We start from the raw sequence: 18,827 nt of genomic DNA on the forward strand, positions 1-18,827 counted from the left end.
ACCCGGCGAAGCCAGCGACGAAGGGGTCGCCCGGAGAAGCAGGCAATGAACTGGGGACAAGGGAGGCCAGGCCCTTGTCGGGGGCTCTCAGGACTGGAGGGCGCATGGCAGAAGAACTACCGCGGAGACAAGGTAAACAGGCAAGTCCACTTTATTGAGGGAGAGGCAACAGTTTTATAGGGACTGGGGAAGGCTGATTGGTCGAAGCCATGCCCTGTTCTGATTGGTTGCCAGCGAAAGGTCAGTGGGCGGTACTGGATGGGGGAGGGGTGGTGGTTAGGGATTGGCTGTCACTGTTGCTGGGGGAAGGGGCAGGGTTTAGGGATTGGTGGCTGCTCTTGCTGGGGTGGAGGGCAGACTGGAGTTTCCCGCCCACGCCTGGCTGTTGCTGCTGTCGGGGGAAGGGAAAAGGGCAGATTGGATTTTTCCGCGCACGCCTGGCTGTTGCTGCTGTCGGGGGAGGGGAAAAGGGCAGACTGGAATTTTCCGCCCTGCGCCTGTGCAGGGAGAAAGAAGAAGAAGGGTGCCGCCCCACAAGGCATCGTTGGCGCCATCTGGGAGGAGGGGTGGCTGCGGAAGCATGGCGGCCGAGAAGGGGAGACCCGAGGGCACTCTGCGCCCATGCCGAGCTCCCTTCAGGGGTGGCGGTGAGTCCGACCAGCCACCCTATTATGGGGGCAGCGGCTTGGCCTGCCGCGGCCGCTCCCCCGCCAGGCCACACTTCAGCCCAAGGGGTGACCGCAACCTGGAGTAGATGGTTGAGGAGCGGCTTCTGAAAGGCTGATGACAGATCTAGAACCTGTCCTAAATTCTCTTCCAAAGGGGAGAGGTCCTGCCTGTCCTGCTCCTCTCCTGGGCATCTCCGAGTGTCCCTTCATCTCCCTTTGGCCTGTGACATGCAGTTGGTCCATCTTTTCTTTGAGGCTTCACACAGCTTGCCTCAGGGGGCTGCAGCCTGGAACCCCCAGTTCACACCAGGCCTGAGCCAGTGTCACAGCAGAGATCTAGCCAACGGCCGGAGGCAGTGAGCCTGGAGTCTTCCAACAAAATTCTTTCAACCCATGAAATAGGCTGCCACACAGCTTCCCTACAGCCTTGGCTGTGACTTGTACCCCCTTCCTCAGCATCCTTGAGATCCTGGTGTACTGCTGGATTAAGTCAGTTTCCAGGAACTGACCTTAGGAAGGCAGCAGATGCACAAGGATGAACAGAGACAGACAAGGCAGCAGTTACTCTGTGCTCTCCCTTTCAGAGGGCCATCCAGGTTCTCTTGTTTTCACCTTCTCAGGACCCCTCACAAGGCCACAAGGAGGCACCTGTGGCTGATGTGCAGGTGTGGAATAAAGGGCATTCCAGGGTAAAGGCTGGATGGGATGCCTGGTCCCACCTGCCTGCCTCCTGTCCTTTCCTCTGACACTCCTGCCATCCACCACTTCCTGCTGGGAGTTGTCATCTCACTGCCCAAGAAGCATCAGCCTGCTCCGGACAGTCCTAGTAGCCAAATGTTGGGGCCTCTCCCCAAGATGCTTGAGACCTAGCAGCTCACTGGATGCCCTTGCAGGCCAATGGCCCCATGTGGCTTTTGTGGTCTGACCTCAGTATATTCAGGCAGTGGGAAGATCAGGAGGAAGGTACAGGCTTGATGCTGAAACATATTTTTTCCACCCTGTCTTGTTTGCTGCTTGGTTTCAGGATTCACAGCTCACAGAGTGGTTAGGGACCTCACAGGTCATCAGGCTCAATCTCCACCTGGGGATAGAACTGCACTGGTAATCTACCTCCACTCACACATGTCCAGTGCCCAGGGACACATTCTTTACGGAGACACGTGAAGATAACTCTGAATTTTAGGTCAGGTTTCCTTGCATGGACCAACATTTTCATACCCTGCAGGAATGGCCCCATCTAAACTGAAAATTAACCTCCCATCTCCTGACCTCCAGTCCTACCTTCCAGAAGCAGCCACTTGCAAAACCTCTTCTTTTGTGAGCATGTTGCACATTATTCTGATAACATGGTTGTACTGAGTACAGTTTCTTATTAAAGTTTACATATTATCTCTTGAACTCTTCCATTTTCCTAACAGAGTTAAATAATCTCAGACTAAGTATTTATTGCTTACTTTGCAATTACAATATATTGTTTATAGCTGAGCTATTTATTATGGTGTTTAGTTTTTAATGATTTGTTATGTTTATTTTTTATCTTGTTACTTCAGGGATCTTTTAGTTTCCCATGCTTTCTGATTATGTAGAAGCTTCCCTCTTATATAACTAGCTTCCCGATTTTTTCATAGATATTCTCTTAATTCTCTGAGACTATGAATTGCAGAATTTTTACATTTTATCCTGCTCACCGATTCTTCTGAATTTTTCTGGTTTTTGCTGTAGGTACTGATATTTTGGTCACAAATTTTAAGAGCTGAGGTGTTCCTCGAGTGTCTGACCATCTTTGTCCATTCTCATGTAAAAGGGGGGCACAAAAACACTATCATGGCTCATTGTGCCAGAAGCTTTTTGCTATTCCACACTGTGTCTTTCTCCAGTCTTTGGGTATCCTGTGACTCATTCTACTGGCCATAAGCCTTTGCTTTCTTTCTGTAGCCTAGACCCTCCTTCAAAATCATCTCAAACTGGGAACTTTCCTAGATGGTGTGTGTGAGTTGATGACTCTTGCTTCCTATAAATATTCTTGTAATTGTAATTCTTTGGAAGGCCCTTTTCAGTCAGGGCAAGAAGAGAAGAGTAGAGAGAAGTGTTAGCATTAGCTAGGAAAAGGAGAGGCCTTGTACTTTTTCCTGTGGGCTGAGAAGGGTAAAGTCTGTACTGTGAGTGCCTTTTCAGAAGCTAGAGCTTTGCAGTCCAGAAGTTGTCCAATGCTAGAGAAGACCCAGAGTGCCTGCACCTCCTGCAAAGGGCAGAGCAGGTGCTTTGTGATTGGAGACGGGTTCTTATCCATGCTAGCCCCAGAAAGTGTGGCCAACGACTTGACCTGCCTGACCCTCAGTTATCCCATCTGTGAAATGGTAGTAACACCGGTCATCAGGTTGTCCTGGAATTGGAAGTCATGCATAAAAAGTGCCCGGGATATAAATACCCCATAAATGATAGTCCTGATATCTTTAGAACCATCTGTCCTTAGTTTCCTCATTGTCTGCTGGCGGTTTTACTTATTTAAAATTTTTTTTTAAAAAGATAAATAGATCACACAACTCTTATGTTAAAAAATGCAAGTTCCCATATACCCCACTCCCCACTCCCCGCCCCCCACCCCCACTCCTCCCACATCAACATCCTCTTTTATCAGTAAGGCACATTCATTGTATTTGGTGAATACACCCTGGAGCGCTGCCCTGCTGACCGTTTTAGACACAGCCTAGAGGAGGCAGTAAAGAGGGAGGGGAGGAAAAGGTTGCTCTTGCGTGTATAGCAATGTCTGTAAACAGGACATGGAGATTTGTTTTAGTTTCCTCATTGCTAAAGCAAATACCATACAGTGGGTTGGATTAAACACAAAGCCAGCTAACAGGGAGGTGAAGAAGGTCAACCACCACACCAGGGAGCCAAGAGTGCCTACAACTGCAAACAGGAGAACTGTATCCATCATCCAAGTGGAAGCTAAGCCCCCTCTTGATACAGAGGTGGAGTGGACATAACCATCCCAGGGTCCACAGGATGGAGGAGGGGAGTATGGATTAGAGCAGACTTGCTGATGCTCTATTCTGGAATTGTGATTAGTGATGGAAGTAAATGTGGCATTGAGGTGGAGAAAGTGGCCATGGTGGCTGCTGGGGGTGGGGAGTGGGAAGAAGAGATGTGATGTGTGGGCATTTTCAGGACTTGGAACTGTCCTGGGTGATACTGTAGGGACAGTTCCTGGACATTGTGTGTCCTCCCATGGCCCACTGGGTGGACTGGGGGAGAGTATGGTCTTAAATGTGGACCATTGACCATGTGGTGCAGCAGTGCTCAGAGATGTGTTCATCGAGTGCAGTGAGTGTCCCATGATGTTGGAGGAGGTTGTTGTTGTAGGAGGAGTGGGGTAAGGGGGTGGGGGGTATATGGGGACCTCATTTTTTTTAATGTAACATTGAAAAATAAAGACAAAAATTTATTGGCTCATGGTTTTGATGCTAGAGAGGTCCAAGCCAAGATGATGCTTTCTTCCCGAAGACTGGCCTCCCAGGGCAGGCTGTTTAGGTCTTTGGTCCTGAGCCCCTATGTCATGATGCAATGCACATGGCAGCCTCTCCTGGTCTCCCCCTTCTCTTCTAGGCTCTGTTGACTTTTACCTTCCAGCTGCTCCCTTTCTGGCTTTTTCTCTGTGACCTTACCTATAAGGTCTTCAGTAACAGGATTAGGACCCATTCTGGACCACATACTACTGAGGCAACCTCATCAAAGTCCTTATCCTCAAGGGTTCATACCCAGAGTAATGGATTTAGTTTCAGAACATGTTTTTTTTATGGGATACAGAGCTCCAAACTGCCCAAAGTTATATTAATTGCTGGAAGGGAAAGGAAGGGCCTCCCTGTGGGTTGGTCCCTCTGATGCATGCAATAGGGGGGACTTGAGTGGTCACAGATCCAGGGAGAGAGCCAGCAGGGAATAAGGAGGCCTGGGGCCAGCCTTGCCCCCATGACTTACCTCTGCAGGCCCTCAGACTGCAGGGCTGCAAGGAACCCAGGCACCTACCACTTCCTTCCATAACCTGAGTCATTCCCAGCTCCACAAAGCTGTACACAACAGATCTGTGGATGTGCAATGACCTTGAACCCAGGGAAGATACGTAGATATGAGCAGCTTCTCACCTGGCCAAAAGGGGCTCTGAGCCTCAGCCTCCTCCAACCACCTCTCTTCTTCCAGGCACTGAACACAACCTGGAGAAGCTTCTCCATTTACACAGAGGGAGAAAGAGCCTGAAAGTGTGGGTGGGAGGGCCTGGGGCTTTCCCTGCTGGTCAGCACCTGATGGGCTCAGCCAGCCAATCCGTCACCCCCATCCTGGCCCACTCGGCTCCTCCAGTGTCCACACCTCCATCTGCCTGGGGCTGACTTGGCTTCAGCACTGGAAGGTCCTGGTCCAGGAAGCTCCTCTGACCTGGGCAAATGGGCTGGGGGCGCCCCTGCCCTGCTCACCAGATGAGCCATGGGGCCTGACGGCTGCTGCTCTCCAAGGCTGTGTCCGGGAGGGAGGCGCCTGTTAGAGAGGCTGCTGGAATTGGGGGACAGGTAGAAACTCTGCTTGCCCAACAGGGCACCTCGTCCCTCTGACCCATGCCCTCTTGTCCTCAGGTCGACGTTTGTGGGGAAAAGCTGGAGGAGCATAAACAGATTTGTTGCTGACATCACCAATAAATTAAAGAAGTATGGCTTCTCCGAGCTGCGGGCCCCTTGGGCTGTGGGAGCTCAGCCCCGGCCAGGCAGAGCACACATCCCTTGGAGCCTCCAGGGGCCTGCATGTCCCTTGGGTGGGAGCCCCGAGCCCAGGGCTCTGAACAAGAGCAGAGGACAGATGGAGAGATGCCAGTGGACGCCCCCTATGGTGGCCGAGGGGTGGTGCCAAGGGGAGGGAGCTCAGTAAAATCCATCCATGGCCAGGACAGGGAGGTGGGGACCAGCTCCCCAGAGAGGGCTAATTGTTGGAGGAGGGGCGATGGGGGAGGGGAGATGGGGGAGGGGAAGGAGGGACAGAGCTGCAAGAATATCACAGTAGAAGGGAGACGCCTCAGAGATGCGAGTGCAGGTCTTGATGTCACTGCAGGTGTGTGCAGGTGTGCGCAGGTGTGCACAGTTGTGCACAGGTGTGCACATGCGTCTTCTGGGGTGTTGGGCTCTAGGGGTGGGCAGAATGCCATCCTGGCACCCGCTCTTGCGTGAAGCCTCCAAGTCCTTCACTCAAGTTGTCGGCACTGCCTGGTGGGGAGTGGGCCCAGACGTGAGACGCGGTGGGGAGGGGGCGGCTGGGCGGGGACCCGGCCTGGCTGCCTGGGCATGCGGCTTCCCGCTGTGAGTGGCCTCTCACGAGTGGGTGCTTCCTCGCAGCCCGAAAATGCGGATCGCCTTCATCACGTTCGACTCTCAGGCCTACGTGTCCATGGACCTCACGTCAGACGAGTAAGACCCCCGGATGTCCTCAGTGGACCCAGAGGCCCCACAGGGCAGTGAGGAGCAAGCCCCAGTGTCAGGCTGGCCCTCACCCAGGACCCGGGTTCCTCGGGGACGCCTGGCACCTGGCACTGCCTCCCCCATTGTTCTCTCCTCACCCCTTGCCCTGTCTCCCTTGTCCCGAGCACCCGCTGGCAGCACGTCCCTTCATCAGAGTCTCTGAAGAGTCCAGGGACCCAGGGGGGCTGGTGGAGACTCGTGCATGTTCTGTCTCAGCCCTGCTTGTGCTGTGAGCCCAGCTCTGTGCCTGCTCATCCCCCTCTAGATTTGGGGGGGCAGGGTCCGAACCAGGCGGGACGATGGCGGCAGTCAGGGTGCTGGAGCAAAGGGTCTGGGGAAGCCAGAGTGGGTCAAAAAGAGGAGCCCAAGGGCAGGGTCCCGCAGGCGTGGGACAGGCACAGGTGGGGGCATGTGGTGGCCTGAATGGGGTCACAAAGCCTGGAAGTGGGGCTGGTGAAGTGCCTGGTGGCCGCAGGGTCCAGGCACTTGGGGACGCCAGAGCTGGGGCCCCATCCCGAGTGGGGAGCCCAAAGTAGCCTTGGGTACATGTCAGCCTGGGGGTGGTGCCTGGGGTTGGAGCAGAGCAGGCTGCCCGCACCTTGGAGGGAAGCCAGGGCAGCAGGGGAGGCAGGAGGCAGCACCCGAGGGGGGTGCCGGGGGGGCCAGGCCTCCCCATGGTACTCCAGGAGGAGCTGCAAGGGCTGATGCTCTGGGCAGGGGTGAGAGCATGGAGGGGGAGTGGGTGTCATGTGGGTTTGGAGGTGGGAGGAAGCAAGTCTTGGAAAGCTACTGGGTGGGGACGTGGTGTCCAGGGGAAGCTGGCCTGGGGCAGGAAGGCCCCCCCAGGCAGGAGGCTGCGGGAGCCGTGCAGGAAGGACACGTGCAGGGAGCCCTGAGTCCTCAAGCAGCAGCCCTGGGGGCACGTGGCCTGCAGCAGAGCTGGGGCGGCCTGGGACTGGTGCTCCCACAGGTGCTCCCTGCCGGAGCTGAGGAGGGGTGGGCAGAGGGGTGGGGTAGGGCCTGAAGGGTCCCTGGACTTGGGAGCAGAGGGAGCCCGACCCCCTGGGGGGTGTGGAGAGCGTGTGGCCGTGGGTGGCAGGTGCAGGGTCCTGGTGGATCTGCTGTGGGGGCAGAGGCCAGAGCACAGGGACTGGGTGGCCCCAGCTGGGCTGTCAGGAGAGTGAGACCAGGGAGGGGGGTCCTAGGGCAAGAGGTACCTGCAGGAGGAGGGGCTTGCCCAGGGAGGGGGAGCCTGCACACCAGCCTCGAGGGGCCCCAGCCCCACCTCCTGAGCTGGGCGGGCCTGTGAGGCCACCCACACTGCCCCCCCCCTCTGCCCACAACCCACCCTCTTCCCAGCTTTCGGCCTTTCTCCCCCAGCAGCCCAGGAACCCTCTTAGGCCTATTTGCTGCTTCCTCTAGCACTGACACAAGCATCTAGTGGCACTGAGCCCCCCCACACACACAGGGGGCTGCTGAACAGGGGAGGGGGTGGGCAGTGGAGAAGCAGGATGAGTTTTCCCAAACTCAGCCTCCCATGGGCCACCTGCGGGGGGTCCCCCAGGAGTTCCACAGAAACACTGGTCCCTCGTGAGTGCTGCCTCGCAGCTGCATGTGCAGGGATGCCCCCGCTGTGGAATGGATGGTCAGAGGCAGGGCCCCTGGGGCTGGGTGCTGGGTGCTGTGGGTCAGGGATGCACCCAGCAAGCCAGGCCGAGCCCATGGGGACAGCGGAGCCCTGTCTGCGTGTGAGATGCACCCGCGTCCTTGCACGTCCACGCAGAGTGACGGTGGGAGGGCCACGCCCACCTCCACTGCCTTCTCCATGTTGCGTTTCAGAGAATATCTTCAACAAGGTCTTCGGAGACTCATGCGTGAGCGTAATCTGGTGCCATCTTCCTACGTGAATGTAGGACTAGAGAAGGTACAGCTGCTGGAGCCTGGGGAGTTCATGCCTCTGTATCACGTTCTTAGAGGGCTCCTTGCTCATCTAACCCCCTTGTCCAACATTTCCTTCTTTTGTTGCAGGCAAATATGATGATGAGAAAATCCAGCTCTCAAGGTAAGCCCCCTCCTGCCCTCTGTGTTCTCAGGGGCACAGGGCAAAGCCGGGTTTGGGCATCAGCGCGTTCGGGTCCCGATCCCTCCCCTACGTTCTAGCTCTGAGCTGGAGGAAGTTCCTTACGGTCTCCCAGTTACAGATTCCTCTGTACGAGGAGGCTAAGATAATACCCACCTCGCCTTTACGAGAACTAAGGTATCTGCCTGCACCTTTGGATTTGAGAGGCTGCAGGTGCATCCAGGTGAGGCCACTTACCTCTCTGACCTGCAGTTGGGAAAAGATAAGGAAGCAGATGAGGGCCCCACGCAGACATAGGGTTTGATTTACGGAACGTCTTCTCGACTGCCACCCTTTGTTGCCTGCTGAGCCCTCTGAGCTGCACTGTGGCTTTCGGCTCTTCTTCCTTCCACCCTGTGCCTCCCTCCCTGATGGTATTGGGTGCTGTCCTCAGACCAGGACTGACGTCCCTCCAGGCTTCTCAGGGGGCTGCACTGGGGTTTGCAGAGCCCTTGGCTGGGCGCATGTTCCCCCTTCAAGGGCCTTGGCCAGGGGCTCTGGGGCCCGGGACACTGGCAGGAACCCCCAGGCCAGCCCGGCTCAGGGATCCCTTACCCTAAACCTGCAGCCCACCCATTTCAGCAGGTCAGCCTGTGGTCTCCCTGCTGTTCTGGAGTCTTGCACCTGTCAGGTGCATGAGCTGGGTTTCCCTTCCTGGCACAGGTGGTACCATCTGGTGGGGGAGGGTGGGGCAGCCTGGCAGAAGGGGCCCTGAGTTGGGCTCAGTCTCCTGTCTGCCAGGTGGGTCCTGGCTCAGGCCCTTCTCTGCTGAAAGCCTGCAGAGTAGGGTGGCTGGCACATGCATCCCGGTGAGCTGCCCACGCCTTGCCTGCGAGGACTTGGTGTGGGGCACTGGGCCGTGTCCCAGCATGGGCAGCCCTGCAGTTCTGCTGCCATGGCTCCCTGGTGCACCCCAAGTGCCATTCCCACCTGGCCCCTCTTTGCTTGTCCTCCAGGTAGGAAGGTCACCAGAGTGGTCTATGCTCTGACGGCTGCAAACATACCTCAAGGGGCAGACTGGCTGGCTGCGGAGGAAGTGAGTCCAATCCATCATTACAGCCATTATGCTGCACTGATTCTGGGGAATTCTACTCAACGCCTTCTTTCTCTTAGGCTCGAAAGGCTCGGAAGATGGGAGCTATCGTTTTCACCATTGGTGCGAACGACTTTGAGCAAAAACAGGTAAGTGAGAACAGGTAATGCAGGGGCCGCCCTTGAGCCGGATTGGGGGCAGGTGTCAGAGGCTGCTTTCCCCAGGTAGCCCAGGGATGCCATCCTAACCCTCCCCCCAATTACTTGGGTCTACCCCGTCCACTTTAAAGGATGGAGTTGGCAGGCTCAGTTGCACCCCAGCTGAGGGTGGAGGCCGTCCCCAATGAGTTCTGCTGCAGATGAAGGATCTAGTTCCAGGGAAACACTGCCCAGACCCTGACGTGTTGGCCAGGCACTATCCCATTTGTGGAACCAGCTGCCCCTTCCATGCCCTGGCTGTGCATCCCAACCACCTCCTCTCCCTCGTAGCTGGAAGGAATTGCACATTCCAAGGACCATGTGTTTGGGGTCCCTGATCTGAACTCCCTGTCAAGCATCAGTTCCCAGGTGAGTGGAAACTGGACGTGAGAAGCCCGATGGGTGTGAGAAACTGAAAGTGAGGAGGGGCTTGTCGAGAATCTCCCCACAGCTAACACCCTGCCCTTCTGCCCACTGTGGATTCTAGGTAATTGAGAAGAGCTGCATCGAAATTAAATATCTGGAACCTACCAATGTCTGCATGGGAGGTAAGGGCTGAGGTGTCACTGGTGTAGACAGAGGTATGTGTGTGCATGTGCATGTACATCCATGTGTGTATGTGGATATGCATGTGTGTATGTGTGTGAATTGTGTGTGTGTGCCTTTCATGAGTGTATATATGTGCATGTGGGTGTTGGTATGTGTTTGTGTGTGTGTGTATGTACATGTGTTGTTGTTGTGGTTGAGGCTGTATAGACCCCAGAAAAGCATGTTCTTAAAGCTATTCCACTCTTGTGGGTGTGAACCTAATGTACGTAGGGTCTTTCCCTTTTGATAAGGTTACTTCATTTAAGGCATAGCCCAGGGTTGTTCTCTGTCCTATTACTGGAGTTGTTTAAAGTGAATGAAATTCAGAAGAAGAGAGAGACAGCAACAGAAGCAAGATGCTGGAAATAAGGACACCCAGCAGATGCACCATGTGCCATGCAACATACATTGGAGTCCAGGATCATCAGCAGGTGGTCTTCAGGAAGAAGACCTCAGAACTGTAATCTGAAAGCAAATAAATCCCCTCTCTAAAAGCCAACCCATTTCTGGTATGTTGCTTTTGGCAGCCTAGCAAACTGGAACAGATTTTGGTAATAAGAAAGTGGGTAGCTGCTATTGCAAATACCAAAAATGTTTAAAAAGCTGTTAGATGGGACAACCAGCAAAATGGCAACAGAATAAGGAGCTCCTGGAGTCAGTTTGTGCTACAGGGCAGTTAGTAATCCCCCAGAGCTGTCTAAAACACCTGTTTGGGGCTTCCAGGAGACCAGACAAATATCCTGCAACGTCAGGAGCTATTCTGTGTCTAGAAATGGAAGTTCCACTTCCAAAAACCAGGAAGACATGTTTGGGCACCAAATTCAACTACTAATTAGAAAATTCAGCGGGTTCAAATATAATCCTAAGAACTGCTAAAGTTTGAGCCAGTCCAAGTTTGAAAGAGGCCAGTAGCCACCATTTTGACTCCATCCCCCTGGATGAGGGTAAGCCAGGTTGACTGAAAATTACAGTGAAGGTAGGGACCAGCTTCTTTCACCAAGATCATCCTGCAGTCCTAGCCTATGCTTCAGCCCCACCTCTAGCAGAGAGGAAGCTGGCAGGCCCTACACCAGCCTCTCCGGCTAACTATGGGTTCATTTGTTTGGCACGGACCAAATAGTCAGAAGTCTACCAGGTCATCTGTCATCATTTTGGGCCTGCATGGCATAGATTGCTGCCCACACCTGCAGCTTCATCTCCTCCCCAGGCAGGGAAGAAAGGGGCTTGAGCTTCATTAGTCTCTCTGGGCAACTGCAGTCTAGGCCTGTATGACTTGGATTATTATACAAGGCTGCAGCTGTGTCCCTACCCCTGGCAAAGGAGAAAACTGGGAGAAGCATCATCAGTCCCTGGGGCAATGACGGTAGCTTGAACCTCCACCGCTTACAGCACCAATGACATCCTTGGCTTGTACTAAATAACGAGCAAGGGAGAAAAGGCAAGAGCCCTAAAGAGAGAAACTGCACCCAGAATAAATACATTTAGTAGCCACATGCCAAGCAGAAACAAAAAATTACAATCCACACCAAGAAACAGGAAGATATGGCCCAGTTAAAAGAACAAGACAAGCCTCCACATTACATAAAGGAGTTAAGACATCTAATCATAGATGTTCAAACAAACCTCAATAAATTCAATGAGATGGCTAAGGGGATTAAGGAAATGAAAAAGACATTGGATGAGCACAAAGAAGAATTTGAAAGCATACATAGAACAATAGCAGATCTTATGGGAATGAAAGGTGCAATAAATGAGATTAAAAATACACTGGAATTATATAATAGCAGATTTGAAGATGGAGAAGGAAGGATTGGTGAACTTGAAGAAATGAACTCTGAAAGCAAATACACAAAAGAACAGATGAAGAAAAGAATGGAAAAAATTGAACATGGTCTTGGGGAACTAAATAACAGCAAGAGAAGTGCAAACATTCATGTCATGGGTGTCCCAGAAGGAGAAGAGAAGGAAAGGGGGCATAAGGAATATTTGAAGAAATACTGGTAGGAAATTTCCCAACCCTATTGAAGAATATAGATATCCATGTCCAAGGAGCACAATGTACTCCCAACTGAATAAATCCAAATAGACCAACTGTGAGGCACATACTAATCAGAATGTCAAATGCCAAAGTCGAAGGGAGAATTCTGAGAATAGCAAGAGAAAAGCAATACATAACATGTAAAAGATACCCAATAAGACTAAGTGCCAATTTCTCATTAGAAACCACAGAGGCAGGAAGACTGTGGTATGATATATTTAAGATACTGCAAGAGGAAAACTTTCCAGCCAAGAATCTTATATCCAGCAAGATTGTCTTTCAGAAATGAGGGAAAGTTTAGAATATTCACAGATAAACAGAGACTGAGAGAGTTTGTAACCAAGAGACCAACTTTGCAGGAAATACTAAAGGGCGTGCTAGAGCCTGAAAAGAAAAGACAGGAGAGAGAGGCTTAAGAGAGATTCTACAAATGAAGAACATATCAGTAAAAGTAAGTAAAAGTGTAAAAAGAATAGTGAAAATAAAATACAAAAGATAAAACCCAAATATTTAGAAATAAACTTAACCAACAATGTAAAGCATTTTTATTCAGAAACCTGCAACTCATTGTTAAAAGAAAAAAAAGACCTAAATAATTGGAAGAACATTCCATGCTCACAGATTGGAAAACTAAATATCATTAAAGATATCAATTCTACTCAAACTGATAAACAGATTCAATGCAAACCTGATAAAAATTCTACCAGCATTTAAAAAATAAATGGAAAACACACTTATCCAATTTATTTGGAAGGGTAAGGGGTCTTTAATAACCAGAAACATCTTAAAAGGAAAAGTGAAGTTGGTGGACTCTCACTTCCAGTCTTTAATTCATATTACCTAGCTACAGTGGTAAAATAGCATGGTCCTGGCATAAAGACAGACACATAGACCGATGGATCCAGACTGATGGTTCAAAAATAAGACCCTCACATCTATGGTTTAGTGATTTTTGACAAGCCTGTCAAACACCTCCAACTCGAGCAGAACAGTCCATTCAACAAATGGTGCTCAGAGAACTAGATATTCATAGTCAAAAGAAGGAAAGAGGACCCCCCTATATCTCACACTTTCTACAAAAATTAACTCAAAATGGATCAAAAATCTAAATGTAAAAGCAGGAGCCATAAAGTTTCTAGAAGAAAATGTAGGAAAATATTTTTAAGACCTGGTGGTAGGTGGTGGAGTCTTAAAGGAGATAAGAGGAGGACTGAGGTATACCACTGATGTTTAATGTATGTAAAAGTTTTAATTAACCTTACTGTAAAAGTGTGGAACTGTATAGAGTTGAAGGTACCACATTACAGTTAGTAACAGCGGGTTTATAAATGGGAATGTGGCTGAAAAGGGTAGTCTAGGAATGTAAATGCCAATTGACAGAAAGCTAGAGAATTACCTAGGGACTAAATCACACAGTAAAACCAGAGGTGGGTGGGAATTGTGGTTGATGGTACAGATGCAAGAGTTCTTTGTGAGCTAGAGCAGAAGTACATCACTACTGCAGGTTGGTGGGAATGTGATGAAGCACGGGAAAACAATTGGAGTGACCTATGTGCTGTAGTTAACAGCAGTGATGTAATATTCATGCATCGATATTAAAGATGTACTGTGTTGATACTGTTTGAGTATGGAAAAAGTGTGCCAAATATATGCTATGGACCTAGTAATGATCAATGATATTATCTCATAATCTGTAACAAATGTTCCACCATGGTGTGATGTGTTGACAGAGGGATGTTGTATAAGCATTCTGTACATGTACATGATTGTTTTGTAAGTTTGTAACTTCTATCATAAAAATACATTAAAAACATAATAGCAGGGTGGTTTGGGGGGAAAATATACCAAATAAAAGATAAGGACTATGGTTAGGAGTAAGATTTTGAAGATATTCTTTCATAATTTGTAACAGATGTCTCACAACAATGCAAAATGTTGGTGGTGAGTTGATGTATGAGACCCCTGTATGATGTTATGCATGTTTGCTTTGTAAGTTCACAACTTTTCTATACACATATTATTTATGTGTGTTCATGTATAAATGATATAAACATAAAAAATAATAATAATAGGGTGGGTTAAGGAAAAATAAACCAAATATAAGATTCTTTGGTTATTAGTAGTATTTTAAGGATGCTCTTTAATCATGAGTAAAAAATGCTCCACAACAATGTAAGGTATTGGTGATAGGATGAGGTATGAGAGCCCTGTATGAGCTTTATGTTTCTTACACTAATTCTTTATCTATGTTTATGCATGAGTGATATAATTCAATAACGTTAAAAAATACAAAAAAAAAAAAAGCTGTTAAATGGGATAAAAAGTAGAGGTGGGAAGAATTGGGTGGTGCTTGATAGGAAAGGCCCAGAGTACTTTGAAGAAATTGTTGGTAGAAACACAGATGCTAAAGGAACTTCCGATGAGGCCTTATTCAGAGATGATGAGTGTGTCGTTGCAAACTGGAAGAAACCGATTCTTGTTTTAAAGTGGCAGAGAATTTGGCAAAGTTGAGTCCTGATATCATATGGAAGATGACAGAATTTGGAAATGGCAAGCTTGGAAATGTAGCTGAGGAGATTTGAGACTAAATGTAGAAAATGCCGCCTGGCTTCTCCTTGAAGCTCATAGTAAAATGTGAGAGGAAAGGGATAAGTGAGGACTGAACTGATGGGCACAAAGAGAGCAGATATTGATGACTTGGTAAATTCTGAGCTTCTGGAAAGCGAGTCTCCAGAGAATAGTGCCCCATGTGAAAACATCTCTGAACAGGGAGCTGGTCATCAGTGTGCATCAGGACTGGGAATGCAAACATCCAGGGAGGATCTCCAGAAGATCTTTTGTCTTATGGCCTGGACCCCAGTGTTCTACCTGTGAAACCAACAAGTTTTTTGCAAAATCTGTATGAATGGAGCCATTACCGGTTTGGTCTATAAGGAACAGAAATGGGGTAGATTGATGGAAAAATGACTTCAAAGGCACAACCATGGCAGCTGAGGTCTGGACTGTAGACAGTATTCAGCCAAGAGAGCAGACCAGCCAGGCCATGTAGAAGGTGTGAGTACACCCAGGAGCCTGGAGGTCATCCCTGCCATGTGGAGGTGTGAGAATGCCCGGGAGCTTGGAGGTCAGCCCTGCCATGTGGAGGTGAGAGTACACACAGGAGCTTGGAGCTCAGCCCTGCCATGTGGAAGGTGTGAGTACACTCAGGAGCCTGAAGGTCAGCCATGCCATGTGGAGGTGTGAGAATGCCCGGGAGCTTGGAGGTCAGCCCTGCCATGTGGAAGGTGTGAGAACACCTGGGAGCTTGGAGGTCAGCCCTGCCATGTGGAAGGTGTGAGTACACCTGGGAGCTTGAAGGTCAGCCCTACTATATGGAAGGTGTGAGCATGCCCAGGAGCCTGGAGGTCAGCCCTGCCATGTGGAAGGTGTGAGTACACCTGGGAGCTTGGAGGTCAGCCCTGCCATGTGGAAGGTGTGAGTATGCCCAGGAGCTTGGAGGTCAGCCCTGCTATGTGGAAGGTGTGAGTATACCTGGGAACTTGTAGGTCAGCCCTGCTATATGGAAGGAGTGAGTGCGCCTGGGAGCCTGGAGGTCAGCCCTGGCATGTGGAAGGTGTGAGTATGCCCAGGAGCTTGGAGGTCAGCCCTGCTATGTGAAGGTGTGAGTACGCCCAGGAGCTTGGAGGCAGCAACCTTTTGCCTTGTTGTTGGAAGAGTGCCACCACCCCAGATTTCTCAGATGCCTTGGGGATGATGGAGAGGTTGTTTGCCACCCAGATGCTTGACAAGGTGGGGCTGAGAGCTGGCTGTCACCTCAACATTTGATGATGCTGGAGCCTTCACCCCAGTGTTTGGGGTGGGCAGGGATCCTGTCAAACACCTGGAAAGGGTGGGGCTTCTGATGTACTAGGGCCTGAGGTCACACCGTTGTTCCATAACGACTCTCAGACCTGGAAATCTCATGGGTCTGCCCTGAAGGGTTTCGGAATTGTTTGGGACCCGTGACCCCTGTTTTCCTTCCAATTTCTCCCTATGGCAGTGGGAATGTTGGCCCTATGACTATCCCTTCTGTGTCTCTTGAAGGCAGGTAACTTGTTCTCTGAGTCCCCAGGTCCACAGCCAGAGGAATTGTGCCCCAGGACAGATGACAGCTGTAACTGATTTTGATAAGAAGTTTACTTAATATTGTTACTAAAATGAATTAAGGCTTCTGGGATGTTGTGATGGAATGAATGTATTTCAATATGGCAAGAACATGTCTTTTTGGAGTTCACGGGGTGGAGTGTGATGGTCTGAACCTGTGTAGACCAGAAAACTATGTTCTTAAAGCTGATCCATTCCTGTGGGTGTGGACCTATAGCAAGTAGGGCCTTTTGATGAGGTTCCTTCAGTTAAGGCCTGGCTCAGGGTGGGTCTTAATCCTCTTATTGGAGTCCCTTATAAGACAATGAAATCCACACAAAGAGAGAAAGCCATGGAAGGAAGAAGCTGGAAGCAACACAGCCTGGAAGAGGAGACCAGCAGATGCCACCAAGGACCTTGCAGTGTGACAGAGGAGGCTAGGGTCACTGGCAGCCAGTCTTCAGGAGGAAGATACCATCTTGATGGTGCCTTGATTTGGACCTTTCCAAGGCTCAGAACCGTGAACTTGTATGCTAATAAATCCCCACTGTAAAAGCCAACCCATTTCTGGGATATTGCTTTCGGCAGCCTAGTGGACCAGAACAATTGTGTGTGTGGGCAGGCATGCTTTTGTGCACAGATACGAGTATAAGAGGAGCATGAACCTGTATGTGTGTATGCGTGCATGTTTGTGTGTATGTGTTTCAGACTTCATATGTTGGTGCATGTGGATATCATCATGTGTGTACATGCATGTGTATGTGTGCATTTGGGTTGTGTATGTGCATGCACGCATATCCATGTGTGTTTTTGTGTGTTCATGGGCGTGTGTGAGAATCATGTTTGTGTATGTATCTGTCTATGTACATGCAGTGTGTGTGTATTTGCAATGTATGCATATATACGTGTGAGCATGAATATGTGTGTTTGGATGTGTGGTGTGTGCACATATGCATGTGTATGTGCCTTTGTTTATATTTGGGTGTCTATATGTGTGTGCATGTGTTTGTGTGAATGTGTGGTGTGTGAGTGTGTTTGAAGTGTGCAGGAAGTTGCTCATTTGTGAGTGGCTCTGTGAGGGTGCTTGTGGGTATGTGTGTGCAAGTACATTTTTCCCCTCTCAAAAAAAAATGTTTACGAACAAGAAGAAAGGAAAAGCATATTTAGAGCCCCCTCGACACAGCACCAGCCGGTGGAGCACAGGAACACATGAGACGGACGTCACACAGAAAAAATTAGCCATCATCCCTGCTGCGCAAACCTGAGCGGCCATTTGAAACCTGCAAGTCACAGCATCAGAGGACGGGGAGCCCGACAAGTGCGGCTCAGGCGTGGAGGAAAGACATGGCCAAGCCTGACGTCCAGCATGCCCCAGCTCAGTGCAGGAGGAGAAGGGCCTCCCAGTGTGGCAGGGGCGCCTGCTCATCGGCCGGCCGCTGCCTCCTCCCTGATGTGGAATCCTGAGCCCCGCGCCCACCTGGGAACTGGGCAGGAGCCCTCTCCCCGGCCACGGCCATGGGCCCCTGCTGAGCGGGGCCAGCGGGGACCTGCTCGACTGTGACTTTTGGTGCCGGGTCTGCGAGTGTGGGAGGCCCTCCGCACCTGGGCCGAACTCTGCTCTCACCTGTAAAGCAAGGGGTGACTGCCCACTGCCAGCATCCCATGGCTTTAGGGAGCCCCTTGGGATTTCAGGGGCGGAGCTCACCCTAAGGAGAGGCCTGGCAGGGCACAGTCAGGGTTTCTAAGAATCAGTGGTGAGAAGAGGCTGCTTGGAGGCGGTGTCCCCCAGAGGTGGTGTCCCCACAGCTGCTTCCTTGCCTGAGTCACCTTGGGTGTTCATTCTGGGGCAGCCTGCCCTGAAAGAAGAGCCAAGCGAACACAGCCCTGAGTGTGTCCTCACAAGCCTGTTCCACGTTGTCCTTGCAGAAAGCCCTGATATCAAGGTGCATGGAAGAGGCTTTGCGAATGCCCTGAATAAGAAGGACATTATTTGCAGATTCAAGTTCAGCAGAACCAAGTTCAAAGGTAAGTACCCGCCCAGATGCCTCTGAGTCCCGAGTGACCCCACAGCACGTGTTGGTTCTGAGACGCCTAGCCTTGCCTGTCCTTGCTGGCCTCTTTCAGTAGACGTAGTAGGGTCAGAGGCAGCGTGCCACACAGGGTCAGATGGGTGAGGGGCCTGGCCCCCTCCCACCCTGACCGGAAACAGACCCCAGGTACCTGGAGCAGGGCTGAGCTCTGCCTCGCAGGGAGTCCTCCCCAGGGCCAAGATGGAGGCCACAGGTGGCTCTGGGGGCATGGGCAGCCAGCCTGGGCCCTGTGCCCTGCCTGGGCCACTGGCCCCTGCAGGGAAGGTGGCTCATCCTGAGCTGAGATGAGGAGCCCTGGCCAGGCCTGCGCTCCAGAGTCTGAGGCCCAGGCCCCAGGGCCTTAGCTCCTGAGCCTGTTTTCTTTCCTATAACACGGGCCATGGTCGTGGCAAGATCTCGTAGTAGAGGGGGAGGTGCCCTTGAGGGCATAATAATTGTGTGAAAATGTAAGAAGCAGCCTATTACTTGGCAGGA

The 18,827-nt window shown here is 51.0% G+C and overlaps 1 protein-coding gene across 1 annotated transcript; it reads left to right on the top strand.

Annotated features, from left to right (window-relative positions):
- Positions 1-6,049: 6,049 nt before the first annotated feature.
- LOC131278922 (anthrax toxin receptor 1-like) lies at positions 6,050-18,498 on the top strand. Its single transcript, XM_071215569.1, has 9 exons — positions 6,050-6,115; positions 8,006-8,090; positions 8,195-8,228; positions 9,242-9,321; positions 9,399-9,467; positions 9,807-9,884; positions 10,003-10,063; positions 18,190-18,288; positions 18,473-18,498. The coding sequence occupies exons 1-9, from the start codon at positions 6,051-6,053 to the stop codon at positions 18,496-18,498; spliced, it is 597 nt and encodes a 198-aa protein (XP_071071670.1). The 5' UTR covers position 6,050.
- The last annotated feature ends 329 nt before the right edge of the window (positions 18,499-18,827 follow it).

The sequence above is a fragment of the Dasypus novemcinctus genome, chromosome 6, assembly GCF_030445035.2.
Source record: "Dasypus novemcinctus isolate mDasNov1 chromosome 6, mDasNov1.1.hap2, whole genome shotgun sequence".
Lineage (NCBI taxonomy): Eukaryota > Metazoa > Chordata > Mammalia > Cingulata > Dasypodidae > Dasypus > Dasypus novemcinctus.